This window comes from Gorilla gorilla, chromosome 14 (assembly GCF_029281585.2).
Source record: "Gorilla gorilla gorilla isolate KB3781 chromosome 14, NHGRI_mGorGor1-v2.1_pri, whole genome shotgun sequence".
Taxonomy (NCBI): Eukaryota; Metazoa; Chordata; class Mammalia; order Primates; family Hominidae; genus Gorilla; species Gorilla gorilla.
This window is the reverse complement of record NC_073238.2, coordinates 125,198,327-125,218,038: the sequence shown is the minus strand read 5'-3', so window position 1 is coordinate 125,218,038 and position 19,712 is coordinate 125,198,327. Positions and strand designations below refer to the sequence as shown.

The window sequence follows — 19,712 nt, the reverse complement described above, 5'->3', positions numbered from 1 at the left end:
ATATCCCCTGTGACCTGCACATACACATCCAGATGGCCGGTTTCTGCCTTAACTGATGACATTCCACCACAAAAGAAGTGAAAATGGCCTGTTCCTGCCTTAACTGATGACATTATCTTGTGAAAGTCCTTCTCCTGGCTCATCCTGGCTCAAAAGCTCCCCTACTGAGCACCTTGTGACCCCCACTACTGCCCGCCAGAGAACAATCCCCCTTTTTCCTTTACCTACCCAAATCCTATAAAACGGCCCCACCCCTATCTCCCTTTGCTGACTCTCTTTTCGGACTCAGCCTGCCTGCACCCAGGTGAAATTAACACCTTTATTGCTCACACAAAGCCTGTTTGGTGGTCTTTTCACACGGACGCGACTGAAACACACCAAGGGGCCCAGACCTTCTGATCTGCTCCAAATGTGCCCATCCCCCTGGGAAGGCCAGCCGTGTGCTGGGGACTGTGAGAATACACTATCTTCACATGAAAGAGGCTAGAAATGGAATTCTAGGAATCTATGGGGAGCCACGCTGTGCTATCTTATATACACTGTCTATACAGCACTCAAGAAAACTGCAAGGTAGCTACCACCTTCATTCTGCAGCTGAGGGAGAAGGTGTGGAGAAGAGAGCCCTGCCCAGGGTCAGGGCTCACCATTGTTACCATCACAACAGCGTGTCTGGCCTATGTCAAGTGCTCAACAGACATCCGCTGAACAAAGGCTGAGTGAACGGTGGCCCGGATAGGAAGCCAGGCTGCCGGGCCCAGGTCCACGCTGTGATTCGGCCATGGGCTCTCAGGCCTGGTGTCACTGATGTGCTCAATTTTAGAGCTCTGATCCCTGAAAATTCAAGTTTTGTTCTCTCAAGACCGCCATGAAAAATGCAGACAACATGCTTCACCCAGCACAAGCCCGCAGAAGGGCCACGGCAGCTGGGTGGACTCACATCACATCTGCACGGTGTCCAAGTGCAGCAGCTCCTTCCAGGGCTGTGTGGACCCCACCAAGCCTGAGGCTGCCCTGAACCTGCCACTGACACTCTCACCCTAGCAAATTCCAGACCAAAGCATGTCCATTAACAAGCAAAGGGGAGAGGAGCTCACAGAACAAGGGGAGTAAAAGACGCCCACTCACCCGGCTTCCTATGAATCCTGGGAATCCTGTAATTCCAGGGGGGCCAGCCACCCCAGGGAATCCTGGCAAACCGGGGATGCCGGGGGCTCCGATGTCTCCCTTGACTCCTTTGATGTGGCCGGGCCTCCCAGGCAGCCCAGGGATTCCTGACAGCCCTGGGATGCCTGGCATTCCTTGGATACCTGCAGGAAGACCCTGGTGTGTAACACTCTGGTGAGGATGCAGCACCTGCCCTCCAGTTTTCAATTTTGCAGCCTGGATGCATTTTGCTGTCCTACGTGCTGTGAATCTTCTTTTTTTTTTTTTTTTGAGATGGAGTCTCGCTCTGTCACCCAGGCTGGAGTGCAGGGGCGCAATCTCGGCTCACTACAAGCTCCGCCTCCCCAGTTCACGCCATTCTCCTGCCTCAGCCTCCTAAGTAGCTGGGACTACAGGCGCCCACCACCATGCCGGCTAATTTTTTTGTATTTTTAGTAGAGACGGGGTTTCACCGTGTTAGCCAGGATGGTCTTGATCTCCTGACCTTGTGATCCGCCCACCTCGGCCTCCCAAAGTGCTGGGATTACAGGCATGAGCCACCGCGCCCGGCCAGTGCTGCGAATCTTAAGATGGGAAACCGAGGTTACTCAGGCATCAGAGAACAACCCTGCACCAGCTGTGGACACACAGGGCGCCCAGAGATGAAAAGCATGAAGAAAGCCAGGTGGAGGGCACGGGCGTCTCTGGGGATGGAGAGCGGCAGAAGCTGGTGCAGGCTGGGGCGGCAGGGACTAGGGGCCCCTGGCTGCAGGTCAGAAGCCTCACCTTTTGCGCCCAGGTATCCTTTCAGCCCCATAGGCCCTTCATCTCCTTTCTCTCCTTTAATGTCTTTCATTCCTGGCAGGATGACGGGAGGTGGTCCTGGGGGCCCAGGGTCCCCTCGGCTGCCTGGAAGGGAATAGAGTGCTGTCATTTTCTGGGGGCTCCAGACCACGCAGGAGAACACAGGTGAAGGCCTGGTCCCTGAGCCACAGGGTTGCATGTCTCCCCCAAGCGGGGAAGCCTTGGAGAGAGACCAAGGGCACCAGAGAAGCCTCTCCTGTGTCCATCGGAGTTGTTGGAGTTGGGGGTGGCTCCAGGGTCCTGGGCCTGGGGCTGGTGTCACTGAGCACACAGCACCACAGTGGGGGGACGTGCCTGCCAGCAGATGCAGAGGGAGCGGTCAAAGCCAGTGTGACTCCCATAGGATGCTTTGTGAGAAGGTCATTTTGTTGTGTGTGCTCTGATGAGACCATGATGGACCTCGCTCACAAGCAGGAAGGCCCGTGAGGCAGGCGCCAGCTCCGTGCCCTCCTGTAGGCACCTTGACAGGGAGGAGAAGCATGGAAGGGAGGTCTCCGGGGGGTTCTGGGGAGCTGAGAAACTGCAGGAGGGGAGGGGCCCAGAGCTGCGGGCCGGGCGGGAAACTGCTAGTTCAGGCTGGGGATGCCCCGGAATCCATGCTCACTGGAGGAGTAAGTGAAATCTGGCTCAGTGAAAACAAGTGAGCTTCAGTCTCTAAGCATTTACTGTGTATTCGGTACTAGGCTAGAGGCTGATGGGATCAAAATCATAAATTGGTCCTGACCCCACAGAGCGTGCCCACCAGTGGAGGGACAGACACCCCCATGGTTAACTTCACCCTAAGGAGGCTCGAGGAAATAATTACCATGGAGCTGAAAATTACTTAATCTTAAAATGCCATTTTTTTTTTGCCTGAAATAGCCTGAAATCTCTGCTAACAGGAAGACTATTTGAAAGCACAAGTGTGAGTAAAAATCTTAAAAAAAATGAGCGCCCTAGATTGCAATTTTTATTTTGCTGAAAATTTGTAAAAGCTGTAATTCTGAAGAGTAATTAAGGTTTTCCAAAACAGCTTATTGATGTATAATTTATATACCCTACAACTCACTCCAGTAAACAGAACAATTACATAACTTTAGTGTATTCACAGAGCTGTGAGCGAGCAGCACCATCTAACTTGAGAACACTTTATCCCAGAAAATGAAACCCTGGAGCCGTTGGCAGCCATTCCCTAATTCTCCCCTAACCCTTCAGCTTTAGGAAACTGGGAATCCACTTTTCATTTCTGTAAACTTGCTTACTGGGGACATCTCATATACATGCGGTCAGACGACACGTGGCATAGTGTTCTCAAGGCTCGCCCACGCGCCATGTCTGAGAGCCCCATCCTTCCTCAGCACGGAACGTGCCCTTGCACAGCTCTGCCATATTTTACTCATCCATTCATCAGTCGATGCATTTTCAGCCTGTTTCCAATTATGGCTGCTATAAAGGATGCTGCCTTGAGATTTGTGTCCACATTTTTGTCTGTACCTATGTTTTCAATGATCTTCATCTAGGAGTAGAACTTCTGGGTAACTCTATGCTTAGTTTCTTAATGAACTGCCAAACTGTTTTGCACACTGGCCGCAGTGTTTTACACTCCTGCTGGCAGCCTGTGAAGGTTCCCATTTCTCCACCTCCTCACCAACACACACTCTTAGTCATTAAGTTTTTAGAGACCACTGTGATTATTTCAGAACAAAAGCATCTGAACAGAAGTCATGAAAATGTGACTTGTTAGTAATAAACTCAATGAACGAGGGGCCTGACGTGGGGGGTCTTGAGATGCCTGTCCGCGTGAGGGTTTGAACCCACCTCATGTGTAGACCACGTTCTCTCTGGCACCGTGTTATGTCCTTCCACATGGAAAGCTGTGTCCTCCTGTGCCTGGTGGTACTCCCTTCTCTTGGAACTCACCTGTCCCCTGCTTTTCACCGCCCCCTCTTCATGTTTACCACGGTATAATCATGGTGGAATATGTTTCATGACATATTTGGTTCTTAGCGATGCCATCATTTTGGTTCTCAAGAGTTTCCTTTGGTTAGGATTATTCCCTTATCACATGGTCAGTGTGTTGAGGCAGGGATAAAGCCTTTGAGTTTTTGTTAGTTCATTTTGTTTGTTTTGTCTAGCTTTAGGGTTCCTGGATGCATGGGTTTTCAAAAATTCATTCTGGGCAACGTTATGCCACCAAGAAAGGGTAAGGAGGATGCCACCATGACCAGGTAAGGAGGATGTTAAGAGAGGGACGTACCTTTAAAACCTGGCTCACCAGCCAGACCCTTCAGACCAGGTATTCCGAAAAATCCAGCCTCGCCTTTGCTCCCTGGAAACCCGGGTCTCCCTTTGAGTCCAGGCATGCCTTGGAAACCATCCATCCCAGGTGAGCCTCTATCTCCTTCAGAGGAAAAGAGAAAAGTGCTGGGTTAGACATGAATAAAATGCATGGGACATTTCAGTCTCACGTCTCCGTAACATTTCGGCAATGTAACTCAAGTGAGAAGATTCTGAACCTAAAATAGGGATTTCCGGGGACACCATCTTCTAAGCAACTTCTCTCTGTTGACCTCTGCTGTTAACAGACAGCATTCCAGAATCAGCCTGTCTTCAGACCAGACATTGGCAACAAGGAAACACACAAAGATCAGGCAGGAAGGCTAGGAGGGAAATCTGAAGATGATGCAGGTTCACTGGCCCACAGGCCCATCAAGACAAAGGCAGAGGGGCACGCTGGAAAGGAAGGCAGCAGTAACACTGCACCTGGCATGGAAATGCGACACAGGACCACAGAAAGACAGACCAATGTCTCCAGCAACAGAAGGAGAGGCCAAGGTGTCTCCAGCAACAGAAAGACAGACTCATATGTCTCTAGTAATGGAAAGACCAACCCATGTGTCTCCAGCAATGGAAGGACCGACCAATGTGTCTCCAGCAATGGAAGGACAGAACAGTGTGTCTCCAGCACGGAGGGACAGAACAGTGTGTCTCCAGCAATGGAAGGACAGAGCAGTGTGTCTCCAGCAACGGAGGGACAGAACAGTGTGTCTCCAGCAACGGAGGGACAGAACAGTGTGTCTCCAGCAATGGAGGGACAGAGCAGTCTGTCTCCAGCAATGGAAGGGCAGAACTGTGTGTCTCCAGCAATGGAAGGACAGAACAGTGTGTCTCCAGCAATGGAAGGACAGAACTGTGTATCTCCAGCAATGGAAGAACAGTGTGTCTCCAGCAACGTTCATGGGCTGGAGGGCTCTGCTTCTAGATTGGCCTGCTTGTGCTGAAATAAACCTATCCCTGTAACCAACCACTTGGCTTTGCTTTGGTTTCAAATTCACCAAATAACCTCTGGATCTGAATCTAGGCCCCTGAGTGGACCTCTCCACAAATTTCCCTGTGCAGATGGTGATATTTACAATAAGACGATGTTTCCCAGGCAGGAGCAGTTTGTCTTGGTAAATTCATAAACTGGCTTTGTCAGGCACATTGGTCCCACCCGCGTCTAAGCAGCATTAACCAGCTGTCCTGAGGCTGCTGTCTCCTGGGTCAGGAGAGTCCCAAGGCCTCCAATCTGCAGAAGTGTGAGGCCAGCCCCATGGCCCACAGAGGCGCCCAGCAGAGCTGTCTCAGGTCAGAGTTGATCAGACCCGACCTCCCCGCCAAGGGATCCCTGGTGACAGTCACACAATTACCTTTTAGCCCGGGGGTCCCAGGCATTCCATCAATTCCTTTAAATCCAGGGCTTCCTGGATGGCCTCGCTCCCCTGTGAAGCCAGCATCTCCTCTGTCACCAGAGAGACCTTTCATGCCCACAGGGCCAGGAGCGCCTGTGTCCCCAGGGTCCCCTCTATCACCAGGCAGACCTGTCAGGAAGAGGAGCAAATCAAACAGGGTGGACAAACACACACAGGGGAAATTTCTCTTCTGCTTTTACGGCATCGAGTGTTCAGTAAGAAAAGCTCCTTAGAAGGAAAGTGGAAAACCACCATGTTGGGGTGAGTTTCCAAAGTGTGGCCGGAGCGGGACCCTGGGGCTGGCCTTTCTGGAGAGGTCTGTATCTGGAGGTTGAGGCTGTGCTGGGGGGGTGCCAGCCAGCATGGCTTTCCCACTGCAGCCTTCAGAAGCCAAGGGACAAAGCTGTGTGGATGCTGATGTGAGTGGGGGCCTTGCCAGCTCTGGCTGGGGCATGGTCACTGGGGTTAGTCAAGAGCTGGCCTGTTCCTCGCGAACATCACTGGCTCCAGCCCGGAGTTAATCCCGGGGGACCCTCCAGCTGCCCATTTGCTGCTGCTGCCCTCTCTGGTCTCCGTGCTCCCATCTCATCATTGCTACTGTCGTTAGCTTGGCAGCTCCCAGCCCACAGCTGTCCTCCCGCCTCCCCCGACTCCAAGCCGTCCAAGCGATACCTGCTGGGTCCCTAAAATCCCTTCTTAATGCATTTCTCTTAAAAACTCCCAAAGGCCCCCTCTGCCTCGAGGCTCCAACTCCTCAGCTCCAGCATTCACTGCTCCCAACCTTTGGCTCAATCTTCCTATCTAAACCCCCAGCCCCCCTCAAATCAGGCTCTCTTCCCCAGCCGGTTTGGGGATCACAGGCTCCAAAGTGTTCCCTGGGCAATTCTGCCTCTGCTGGGGTGGTCCCCCTTCCCTAGAGAGCAGCCCGCATTCCAGTCCCAGCCTTCTCCCCCGCTGGCCTGCCTCTGCTGGGGTGGTTCCCCCTTTCCTAGAGAGCACCCCGCATTCCAGTCCCAGCCTTCTCCCCGCTGGCACCAGGCACTTCTCCCCTTGGGCTTGCTCTGACCTGCCTGTCCCTGCCTTCTCTGGGTCACCGGGGACCACGTGGCCTTGTCACTCTGCTGGCTTGCCCAGGCCAAGTGGGAGCCTTTTAATGTGTGTGTCTCTCTCCCCACCTAAACTGTAGGCTTTAGTTCAGGACAGGCTTTCCCATGGGTCTCGTAAGCACCACACGACGCTGTGTTCAGCTGATTCTCAGTAGTTGAGAACCAGCACGGCCCTGTCGATACTGAGATAGGAGCCTGAACCTCCGGTCCAGGTTTGCTACCCCAGGAAGCCAGTGGCTAGTGTGGCAATGGGGGAGCGGGCCCTACCTGAGTCCAGCCCCCAGCTCTTGGACACAGGCGAGGCCCCACATGGGGGAAGCCAGTGTGTGTCTTCAAGTGGAGTGGCAGTTCCCTACCAAGACCTGCTAAGGTCCTGGACAAAGCTGTTGCCTGACTGTGGCAAACCAGAGAACTATGGTAAGATTGAGAGTTTCTAAAAGGTGACTGTGGTCCATGGAGACAACTCCTTATTAAGCAACTGCGTCTTTCCCACTTTTCAGTTACGGTGTCCTTTGGTGACATACAACACTTCCTTAAAAAGCTGTTTTTCTGGACAAAACAAAAAGGGGGGAAAGTACATTGATTCCTCCAACCAGCACTGACAGTTTCCCTGGACTGTGAAGTGTAGGAGTCTGGGAACTGGCTGTACTGAGTGTGGGAGAGCGGCCTGGGCAGCGGTGGGCGATGCCCATGGATGCTGTGCCCTGCCTGCCTTCTGGGCCACCTCTGCCACCTGCCTTGGCCTGTGTGGTGGGCATGCAGCCAAGCCTCCCCTCCCCGCTCCTCTGCTCCAGCCCATCTACCCCAGGTTTCCCTGATGGAGCCACCTGCCTTTCCAACCCACACCCTGCACTTTCATAAAACCATTTCTCCTCTCCACATCAAAGCAGTGATTCTGAACTTTTGTAGGGGGAATTTCTTTCGTTTTCTTTTTGCCCAGTGAGACCTTCCCTAGATCTTTAATATATACAACAGGTACAGAGGATGAGCCGATGTCTCAGGCTGTTTGTGTCTCCTTATTAGGTGAAATACATGTTCTGGTTTGGGAACCCCTGCACCTCTTAAGGGGTTCCATGGAACAGAGTTTGAGAGCTCCACAAGAAGACAGTGCTCATTCTCTTGGCAGGACCAGTGAGGACCCCACTCGTTTATGGGAGGGCTGGAGTCTTACCTTCACGGCCTGGGATTCCTGGCAGCCCCAAGGGCCCCTCTTGGCCAGGAGCTCCTGGGAATCCATGCAGTCCTGGAGGCCCGTACAGGCCTGGCTGGCCGGAAGGTCCTGGGAGGCCTGGCTGGCCCTTCAGCCCTGGCATCCCAGGCATCCCTTGGCTTCCTGCAGGAATCAGAGACAAGAGCTGTGGGGGCCAACTCTGGACTGTTCATCACAGACAGCATCTCCCTCCACACACTCATTCTGTAAAAAGAGTAATTCATGCTTTTCTGGACTCTAGAGAATCAGGAAAACACAAAGAAGTATAAAGGATAAAATCAAGGTAAGGCACACCATCACCCAGCGGTAATGACTACCACTGGGTATTTCCTTCCTGCCCTTGTCTATTCCTATAAATAACCAGACATTTGCAGAGTTGACATGGCACTATAAGTATAGTTTTAACCTAGTTTTCTTCACTTGACATTATATTTTGAACATTTTGCCACATTTAAAAATAGTCTTTGCAAACATTTAAAATAACTACATGAATAAAACTCTATCATCTGGACACATTGAATGTATTCCATCGCATCCTCCCCATTTTTTTCACTTTTGCAAACAGCACTGTCAGGAATAGTTGGGGAGTTTTCTTTTTTTGCTGTGTTTACCCATGTCCATGTCGTAGGTAATTTCTTTAGGAAACTGCCTGAGAAATTGACATCGTGTATCAAATCAAACACTAATTTAATGTTGTTTAAAAGATACATCGCACTGATTTCAGAAAGTCTAAACCCATTTATTCTACCTGTGTTTTCCCAGCACTGAGCGTTAGCATTGAAGCAAAACGGAACCCTGGCAGTCGTGATGCAGTGAAATGTGGTGTTGGGGGATCCGCTTGCTTGTTCTTCATTATGATCTACGTTTCTTTCTCCTGGTTATTGATTTTGGTGAAGTTTTAGTTCTTTGCTCATATCTTCTCTCTTTCTTTTTTAAATGGAGACAGGGTTTCACCATGTTGCCTAGGCTGGTTTCAAACTCCTGAGCTCATGTGATCTGCCCGCCTTGGCCTCCCAAAGTGCTGGGATTACAGGCATGAGCCACCGTGCCCGGCCTCTTTGCTCCTATTTTCCTTTGGGGAGTTTTATATTTTCCTGATAGATTTTAGTATTCCTCATATACACTGATGAATTTTCCTTCATATCTATTGTAAAGTTTATTCTGCTGCTCAAACTTTAATTTTGCTTTCCACGTGCAGGATACTAACCTTTGTATTCAAACTTCATATGGTGTGTGTGTGGGTGTGTGTGCACGTGTGATTTCTTCTCTTCATTTTAAGTTTGGAATATCCTGTCCTGCCCAGTGGTCACATACTAAGGGCATCTGTTTTCTTCTACTTTTTAACACTAGCTCCCTGGACCTCCTTATATTCAGGCATTTCCGCCTCTCTTCGTGAGCCTGACGCTTGTCGCAGCTGCTCTCCGATTATTAACACCGGAGGTGCACACTCCTGCCACCACTTTGCAGTCCACACTCCCACGTAGCCTCACAGCCATCCTGCAGGTGTGCAGGGCTGGTCCAGGACAGGGAGGCAGACGAGCCAGGGGGGTGCACAGGAGGGGGCAGTGACAAAAGGGACCTGGTCAGTCTTGGACCAACCCAGAACCGAGAGTCAGGCTGCTGACTGCGCACTGTCTGACTGCGTCAACCTGCAGCGAGGGAGAGGGCTGACTGAGCAGGAGGCGCACTCGAAGCCCAGGTCTGAAATGAGATTCTCTGAGCTGCACGGATGCATCGGTTCTCACCTCCTCCTGTAGTACTGTGAGAAATGAGGACACTTCTATTTTTTGGTCTTCTATCTTTAGAGTGAAGAGCTCCAGGGGAAATGGATTGTTAGTGGGTGCTAACGGTTGTGAGGAGTAGGCAGGCAGCGCTGCAGGCTGTAAAGGATTCGCAGCGACGGCAGGTCCACCCCATTCCTGCTCATTGACAAGAACAATGGGGTGGGGATCTGACAGACACCAGGTGACATCCATAACCCAGGGACATGGACTGTGGGGGAACCTGGGGGCTGAGCAGGCGAGATGGCCTCAGCAGGGGGCAGCAGGGCTGAAGACGGTCTGGGCGTGCTTCTGAGCGCTGCCCTTCCTCCCCTCCTGGAAGTGGACAGCACGGTCTCTGGGTGAATGTGCACGAATGCCCGATCCTCCGGCAAGGACTGCCTTGCAAAAATCAGGCACCGAGGTGCTTTGTGATTATTTCTTTGGAGCTGAATGTTTCAGGTCAGTTTCCACTTATAGACGATCTGTTAAAAAAGGAACAACTGCTAAAAATCAGCCTCCCTCAGTGAAATCACGTCCCATCTGTGGACGTCTGCATTACTTTATTCCGAGAGTTCTGCTCAGAAGCGCAGGGTGCACCTGTGTGTGTTTGTGGCTGTCCCGCACAGCCAGTCGAATGGAAGCAGGACCCGCCGCACGCTGCTCCTGTAGCACTGGTGGGCGGAACTGAAACTGAAGTAGTTACTTGGAATGTTGATGCTTTGGGAGTCAGGATTTTTACCATCCAAAACATTCTGCCTAACAAGGCATATGAAGCTTGTCATAAAGGTAACGTTGATCATTGTAGAGACCTTAATAAGACATCGAAAGTAAGCCTGCTGCCATTTGTTTTCATGCTCAAACATTCTGAAGCCTGCAGGAAGTAATTAAGTTTTTAAAAAATTCTACCAGAAGTACCCTTATGTCAAAGAGCTTGGGGCAGGATTTTGACAGCTGGGTTGCAGAACAGGTCGATGGTGGATACTCGAGTCACCTACGTATGTCCTTCACTTTGCCTTCTGTGAACTCATTTAAGTGCCTTCCAGGAAGGCTGACACACGGAGCCCCACCTCTCAGCGCCGAGTCCTCAGTTTCTGCAGACAGCGCTGATTTGCATCTTATCTTCCATAAATGACCTGGAGAGTCAGTAGGACTGGAAAGGGGAGATCTGGATGGCCGAGCACGAGGTCTCCCCATCCTCGTAATTTCACCCAACGACCTGCTCTAGCTGGCTTGGTTCAGGGTTGGATGTGTATGTGTGAGCATGCATAGGCACGTGTGTGTATGTGAGCGTGCATAGGCACGTGTGTGGGTATGTGTGTGTGTGATCATGTGTGAGTGTCCATAGGCACGTGTGTGGGTACGTGTGTGTGTAAGGAGTGTGTGATCATGTGTGAGTGTGCATAGGCACGTGTGTGGGTACGTGCGTGTGTGATCATGTGTGAGTGTGCACAGGCACGTGTGTGGGTAGGTACGTGCGTGTGTGATCATGTTTGAGCATGCACAGGCATGTGTGTGGGTACGTGCGTGTGTGATGTGTGAGTGTACGCAGGCATGTGTGTGGGTACGTGCGTGCGTGATCATGTGTGAGTGTGCATAGGCACGTGTGTGGGTACGTGAGTGTGTGATCATGTGTGAGTGTGCACAGGCACGTGTGTGGGTACATGTGTGTAAGGAGTGTGTGATCATGTGTGAGCATGCATAGGCACGTGTGTGGGTATGTGCATGTGTGTATGTGTGTGATCATGTGTGAACGTGCATGTGCATGAGTGTGACCGTGAACGTGTGTGTGTGTGTGCATGCATGCACTCTGGCCATCTTAGGCTCTTCCTTGCTCTCTTAGTGAACTGTGGCACCCATGGGCGCTCCCTAGTATCAACAGCTGGGGGCACTGATCAGTCTCATCATCATCAAAACTCCCCTGTCCTGGGTCCCAACCCTTCCAGGCCTTGCTAGGAATCTGACAGGCTCATCGGAAAACCAATTCATGCTCCTGAGCTTCATGGGTTCGCCTGCCAGTGGAGGCCTAGCCTCCATCTCGCTTAGGATGCCTGATGTGGGCTGATGGCAGAATCAGGGGAGCGACACCTGCTTCCCACACCACAGAGAAGCCTCTTCGGGCTGGGGTTGGCAGCAGGGACTAACGACAATGCCATCAACAGATAAACAGTGAATGCACGAGTCACAGTTTTAACCCGCATTTTCTTTTCTTTTCTTTTTGAGACAGAGTCTCACTCTGTCACCCGGGCTGCAGTGCAGTGGAATGATCATAGCTCACTGCAGTCTCCACTTCCTGGGCTCAAGCAATCCTCCCACCTCAGCTTCCCATGTAGTTGGGATTACAGGTGCACAACACCATGCCCAGTTAATTATTTGATTTTTTTTTTTTTTGTAGAGATGGGGTCTCCCTATGTAGCCCAGGATGGTTTTGAACCCCTGGGCTCAATCAATCCTCTTGCCTTGGCCTCCCAAAGTGCTGGGATTATAGGTGTAAGCCACTGTGCTCAGCCTCATTTTTGATTTGGAACACTGACTGGCAGGTTCCAATGATCTAGCAATCCCCAGCCTGGGGTTCACCCAGTGTGAACATTTGCTGTCCATGGCATCATCTTTCATTAAAGCTCAGGGCTCGGGTTCCCAAAGCCGATTTGGCATCAGTTGAACCCTTAAAGCCACTGGGTGCCTTGTCACTCATGAAACCATGGATGCTCTGTCTACTTTGACAGAGATACATTGATAACACTGTAAACAACATTAAGACATTTTAAAAAATGTATTAATTTTTACACCAATAGAATTGCATTCCAGATTATTTCTATTTTCCTTCTTCACCTATGACTAAGCATGGCCAGGCCCATCTTTTCTTCATACCAACTGTACAGATTCTGCCAAGACAAACAGTGAGCCTGTCACGGCCCCTGTCACGGCCAGGCATATGCAACTTGACAACAGATTACATCAGTGAATCCACACCTGTCAAAGTTCTCAGATGGCCAGACCGCACTGGCTACCGTGGGTAGTCACAGTGTTGTGACAGACACATTCTAAAGGAGCGCTGGAAGGCCATGGGAGAAGGTACGCATGGCTAGCACCATAGGGCACTGCTGCTTCCTACCAAATCCCCCGGAAGGGATTGGGGTCGCCCTTGGAGGCCACTGTGCAGCTGGGATGGGGCCCCCGGCTCCCCGATGGGCACTCACCTCTGAATCCAGGGGGGCCTCTGTCTCCGGGAAGGCCTTTAAGCCCAGGCTGTCCAGGCACACCAGCATCTCCCCGTGGCCCGGGCTGGGCTCCCAGGACTTCTCCAGGAAGGCCCCTTTCCCCAGGGGGCCCATCTGGCCCTGGCAGGCCGATGGGACCTGGGGATCCGTCTGGGCCAGGGAGGCCCACTGCACCTTTGGATCCTCGGGGTCCTGTGAACCCTAAAAGGAAACATGGGTGGGCCCCAAACCACAAGTTAGCATGGTGACGTTCTAAGAGAAGTGTCAAAAAGAGGCTGGAAACAGCAAAAATTTGGCTATGGGGTCCTCAGAAGGCATTCCTCAGCTCAAGCCCTTGTCCCTGTCACCCTTTTTGGAACCTACAACCTTCGCCATGTCGTTCTGCTGGTTATGTTTCTTCTGCTTGCCCCGCCACCCGGCCCCCAGCCCTAAAACTGAGCGAAGGTGGACAAGCCCCTAACAATGCCTCCTTGGACCTCGATTTGCATAATTCATGGGTTCCCCTGCTTTGCAAATAAGCCCCAAAGAATAGCTTTTTGTGGGACCTTCTAGGTTGTGCTGAGTGAGGAACAGCACTTTGGGATGGAAAATCCCAGGGAGGCAGGAACGAACAGGGCCGTCAGAGCCAAAACACTGCCTGCCGTAACATCTCCCTGGTAGAAACCTGTCACTGTCAGTTGGGAAACGCTTCAAAGAGGAACGACACCCCTCTGTTGTATTGACCATGAAAATCATCAAGTCCCAATCCCAGCACTTTGGGAGGCCGAGGCGGGCGGATCACGAGGTCAGGAAATCGAGACCATCCTGGCTAACACGGTGAAACCCTGTCTCTACTAAAAATACAAAAAATTAGCCGGGTGTGGTGGCGGATGCCTGTAGTCCCAGCTACTCAGGAGGCTGAGGCGGGAGAATGGCGTGAACCCGGGAGGCGGAGCTTGCAGTGAGCCAAGATCGCGCCACTGCACTCCATCCAGCCTGGGCAACAGAGTGAGATTCCATCTCAAAAGAAAAAAAAAACAAAAAAAAGAAAATCATCAAGTCCCATCTGCGGATGGAGGGAAGGCAGCTGTCCTGTGTCTTTTGTGGGTGCCACTGGATAAAATGATCTCATCAGGTCACTTCCTTTTTCGGTGCAGTCAGCCCTGACGTGGCCTCAGAATGAACTCCCACAGCTAACAGACACGCTGTGCTCAGAAGGAAAGGCTTCTGAGGTCACCACCACCCCCGCTGTGCATGCAGGAGAGAAGCCTGCAACGATGAGACTGGCAGGTGATTCTGTGGGACAAGATCAAGTACACGGCAGGCTCGGCACTCCTATGTATGGATACGGAAAAGGGAACGTTTTCTGTGTTCTGTGGGGTGTATCCCACCAAAAAGATCCAATGAGCAGGGCCCTGGGCCCTCCTGGGCCGGTACAGCCATCACTGCCCGGGAGCTGGGAGTGACTGGAATACAGAATAAAGGATCTGGATTAACCTGACGATAATCAGCTAGACCGTACTCAGAGTTTTAACGGTGTGATTTACTCACGATGAAGAGACATGACTTTCACTTGCAATGTTACAAACTGTACCCAGGGAGCCGTGCACTCGGGTTTGCATGTGTGGGTCTTAGATCTGGAATAGACTCTCTGATTTTTGCAATCCTTGAATTGGGCATTTTATCCTCTTCTGCATGTGTCGAAAGAAGGGCAGTATATTTCAGCACCATAAAAAGTGACATGCATTTCAGAAACTGATCAGTTCCTCAATCACCACCCACCCCCAGCCTGCCCCAGCCTCCCTGTTCATGACGTAAGGGCTCACATTTGATGGTGGAACAGGCTCCCAACTCATGTGGGCAACTGTCCAAATCACCTGACAATGGGTGCATCCCATCCATTCCCCCCTACAGGGGAGCCCCGTATGGCGTTCACGCACACATGGCTGGGCACTCCAATCACAATTACCAGAGAATTTTCACACTCACAGCAAGAAGCTGTTCAGGAATTATTATCCTTCTCTCAAAATCATGAATGCTTAAACTTGGTATATATGAAATCATGAGAGTGGCAATGTTACACTTCTAAATATTTAGACACTTCCAGCAGGGCAACAAAACCACAGAGACCAACCCCTGGGGCAGAGGCATGGAGACTTCCTTTGCTTCATTCGAATGCAGAGTTGTTTTTACCAGGGCCTTGATACAGACACAGGAAGCCTGCTTCCCAATTTTGCAAAACATAGAGAAACGCATCATATGAAAGGAAACAGGGTCAGGGTTTGGAACAATCCCTATGGGCTGCAACACGAAATTCCGAAAGATACCATCTATCAGGGACGGACAGACAATGCTGCTTTGAGGCTTAAATCAGCTGTCTGAGTGGAGGTCAGGGGAGGGGCAGGGTTCAATTAGTCTTCACTGGGAACATTTGCAGGATGTTCAACCTAAGGGCGCAACAGTCCCGATGTTCTGTGTGATATTCCAGACATGGGGAGCACTTTATTCAGTTTCTAGAGCCCAGTTGGAAAAGAATCCTGATAAGTGGGGGTCCTAGAAGGTTGCTCAGAATTCCAAGGGCATGGAATGATGTCATTAAAATAAAGTGTGTGTTCCCGGGGTCAGTTCTGCCTGTTCATGAGATGTCTGTGGGAGATGTGGCCGCCTCTCTCAGGGTGTGTGGTTATGAGGAAGTCAACTGTGTGGCTCAGGAACAGCCCACTGAGAACTCCCTGGGAGGCAGGCTGTATTCCAGGGAGGAACTTTCTAGCAACAAGAGGGTTCCAATGTGCCACAGGTTCTAGGTGACAAGTGGGACTCCAGCAGAGGCTGCAGGAACCTGCCCAGGACCCTGTGGAAGGATGTTTCATCTCGGGTGGAAAGTTGTCCATAATGGCTTCCATGGTTTCATTAGACAAACACTATTGAAGATGTGTGCGGCCTGGCACAGTGGCTCACGCCTGTCATCCCAGCACTTTGGCAGGCTGAGGCGGGCAGATCACCTAATGTCAGGAGTTTGAGACCAGCCTGGCCAACATGGTGAAATCCCCATCTCTACTGAAAATACAAAAATCAGCCAGGTGTGGTGGCACATGCCTGTAATCCCAGCTACTCAGGAGGCTGAGGCAGGAGAGTCGCTTGAACCCAGAAGGTGGAGGTTGCAGTGAGCTGAGACTGTGCCACTGCACTCCAGCCTGGGTGACAGAGTGAGATTCCATTTCATAAAAAAAAAAAAAAAAGACGTGTATGCCCCTGCAATCAAGGCAGTGCCATCACACTCATGCACATCGCCTGTGGCACAACTGCAGGACACCTATGTCTGCAGACGCCTGGCTGCATTCCAGAGCATGCTGACACGCAAGTGGGTACTCCTCACCAGAGCTGGTTAAGGGAAACCTCATTTTCCTCCACATACAGATTAATGCCTTAAGCTCTTGCAGCCACATCGTGAGAGGGCTATTTATGCCTTTAAGGGTTCTTTCAGGAGAGGATAACTTTGTGTTGCCCTTAGAATGTTTAATATTAATCATTATTAACACTGAGGACATACCTGGGAGACAGGTGTTGCGGAGGACAGCCATTCCGAAACACCTGTCTCCTTTTTCCTGCAAGATCTGTAGATAGCTTCTGCAAAAACCCAGTACAATATCAGTTATGAAAAATCAAGAATTTCTAATCTCCCAAGGACAAATGCAAAAGTTGTCAAGTATTTGTTAAAACAGCTTCTACAAAGTGGAAGATAATAGAGCTGGATGCTTATGAACCACACACAGGTCCCCGCTGGAACCCAGGGGCTGAATGGGGGTCTGATCTCAACTCACCTGGGGGTCCTGGGAATCCTTCACGACCTGCGTCTCCTGGCAAACCCTTGGGCCCTGGTCCTCCATCAGCTCCTGAGAAGCCTGGGATTCCTCGGAGGCCTTTGGCACCTAAATATCCAAATAAACCACAAACCACATCAGGCTCCACGAGGATAAATGGGCATGGTCACGCTTGGCATCTGACTTAACGTGGATCTCATGAAACCGGGAAATGATGAGGCTGGGGGGAATATCAGCCTGAAACAGCACCTCCAGGCTTACCGAATGATTTTCAGTGTTTAAAATCCTGTTTACGGACTGGAACCATAAGAATGATAATATCCAATATTTAGATTCTACAGTGCTCTAAAGGAGGGCTTTGGAGGTGGGGTCAGATGCCTGGCTATAAATTTTGGCCCTACCATTCTATCTGCGTGACCACGGACAACTTTCTGTGCCTCAGTTTCCTCATCTGTAAAGTGGGGAGATGGATTGCCTGCCTCATGAGGACGCCACGAGGACTATGAGGTGACTCTTTTCAAACACTTGAACCCTGCTTGGCCCAGTGTGTGGGCCCCAGAAGTGTTTTCTGATAATTGAAGGGCTGAGGTTCCTCAGCCATGTCACAAAACCCAACTGCCACGCTTTTTTATCCCTGTTCCTGGCACCTCTTGGGAAGGGGATGTGTGTGATGCAAACCCACCCTCACTCTTAGAAAGTGGAGTGCGGACAGCAGGAGTGAGAGGGAGGAGCGGATGGGAGGCCAGCAAGGGGCTCCCAGCAATGGGGGCCTGGGCATGAAATGGAAATAACTGGGCATGGCTGGGGGAGCCCCGGAGACACAGAAACCCACACTAGCATCGCTGGAGCTTTCCCGGAGACCAGCTTTGGCACACGGCTGTGGTCTGGGTGTGTGCTGAGCGTGCTGGCCTCTGGTTCTCCCCGACCATCTGAGACAATGCAGAGTTGTCACCATTTTGGGGGTTGCTGTATGAGTGACGGTGTTGAAATCCATGGATGGAATTAGACCGGGGGCAGGTCTAATGGAACGCGGAAGATACAAGCTCAGTTCTCAGAAGACAACACAAGGAGCCTTTACCTCTGCTCACAGTGCACATGATACCTCTGCATTTGTCCTGTGCTCCCCAGGCCCTGTGATCACGGTGCACTCCGAAGACCCCCTTAAGGTGCAGGGCACATAGAATGTGTCTGTCCACTTTCCTAACTCTCAGTGCTGTTCATACTACACTGGTGTCGCTCTCTACAGTTTATCACGGGAAGCAGTGAGGGCATGATTTGTGCAGCAGGAAGCATCTAGAACACCTGTCTGCACTATTCATCTTGCATAGGTGGGGACTTAGTTCCAGAAGAAACAAGTGAGAACAGCTCTGGCTGTGTCTGGTGCTTGCGACACTGAGTTACCCAAGTGACATGCTTCCCCAGCCCCATCACAGGCCGAGTGGAAGAGACATCCAAAGGGGAATTCCTACCGCTCAGAGAACTCGCTTTTCTCAGGCTGATGGACACAGGCATAGAGCCACCTTGCAGGGTCCAGCCCTCCTCCTGCTTGAGTGGAAGCCCTGGCTCTGTGTTCCCCGATGCTCACAGGCCCACGGAGACCCTGGAGTGCAGGGCAGCAGAATCACAGCGCAGGCGGGACGGCAGTGGTGGCCAGCCAGGCCTGTACCGCCAACACTGGACACGCAGGCGGCGTTAGGCATGGGCTCTGTGAAGGGCGCCCGGACTCTTTCTCACATGGGCTGAGAGATGGCCTGGGCCAGCAGATAGAAGCCCAGGTCCTCCCAGGTGCTAGAGACAAAGCACTCTAGCCTTGTTTATTCCCGTTTCCTGTTAATCAAAACCCAAATGAAAGAATCCTCTCCTGTAGGTTCTTCCCCTAGATCCTGCGATGGAAAGGCATAAAAAGAAAATACATAGAAGTGCAACCCCTTTCCAGTCCTAAACACGAGGCTTCCATCTCTGCCCCTGGGGGCGTTCCCCTGCAGCCATGGCTGAATTTTCTCTTCTAGCCTGGCCCCAACTAAGTGTCAGCTACCAGACTCCTTTTTCTATAGTGGCAAATGACAGTGGGCTCCCTGTAGGCGCAAGACCAGTTTGTGCTGAGATGCTGGACACGACCATGTCTGGGGTGGGGGATGCAGGACCAGAGGAAAGATGGGCGGGGGAGACACAGCAGTGTGAAGATGTGGGAGGAAGGCTGGGTGCACTCCAGGTTCCCTCCGTGCATTACCTGTGGGGCCTGGGGGTCCTGGCAGGCCTGGCAATCCCTTGGGCCCTCCTACGCAACCTGGGGACAGAAAGGAGAAAAGATGAGCCCAAGCAATCCTAAATGCTGAGTCCCACGGCCTTGGGGATCCCCAAGGGCAAAAGCACAAGCCGTGCAAACCGGCTACCATTCTGGGATCAGAGTAACTTAATGATTTAATTCATCTTGGTTCTGATGTAAATAAAAGTTTAATTTCATTGTGTAATGAAATAAAAATATTCGTATAAAATGCAAACTAAGCCAGTCTAGTCAAATAAAAACTGGCACTGTGCTGGCAAACAATTGATTCCCTCCTGCAGGGCAGTAGCCTGGGTGCAAACCGAGTTAATCCGGCTGCTACCCTGCAAGTCAGTGTGGATGCTTTTCTTTTGTCTGGAAGCATCTGCCAGCAATGGAGATAGCCTGCGATTTCAAAATGAATTATTTGACTTCTCCTTTGTGACTCTGTTTACTTTCAGAGTGAACCACAGCAATCAGCCACCTTGCAAAATTAAATCAAGGCACTTCTGGTTGGTGTGGCTGGGAGCAGTGACACTCCAGCTGGGGTATTGTGAGAGCCCTTTGTCTAAGAGGCTCTCTTGCAAGAACAGTCACTCTTGGAGCTTTCTTTGGTCTGTGTGCCTGGGAATCTG

At 51.3% G+C, this 19,712-nt stretch overlaps 1 protein-coding gene across 1 annotated transcript in view; it reads right to left on the bottom strand.

Moving 5' to 3' along the window:
* The window catches only part of COL4A2 (collagen type IV alpha 2 chain), a 205,353-nt gene that overhangs the window by 25,761 nt on the left and 159,880 nt on the right, over positions 1-19,712 (bottom strand). Inside the window, exons 27-34 of the mRNA XM_004054731.5 lie at positions 19,045-19,101; positions 16,815-16,922; positions 12,994-13,215; positions 7,995-8,156; positions 5,676-5,846; positions 4,244-4,387; positions 1,930-2,052; positions 1,126-1,307 (exon numbers count right to left, since the gene is read on the bottom strand). Of these exons, the coding sequence (XP_004054779.5) occupies positions 1,126-1,307; positions 1,930-2,052; positions 4,244-4,387; positions 5,676-5,846; positions 7,995-8,156; positions 12,994-13,215; positions 16,815-16,922; positions 19,045-19,101 (1,169 nt within the window). The remainder of the gene's footprint in view (positions 1-1,125; positions 1,308-1,929; positions 2,053-4,243; positions 4,388-5,675; positions 5,847-7,994; positions 8,157-12,993; positions 13,216-16,814; positions 16,923-19,044; positions 19,102-19,712) is intronic.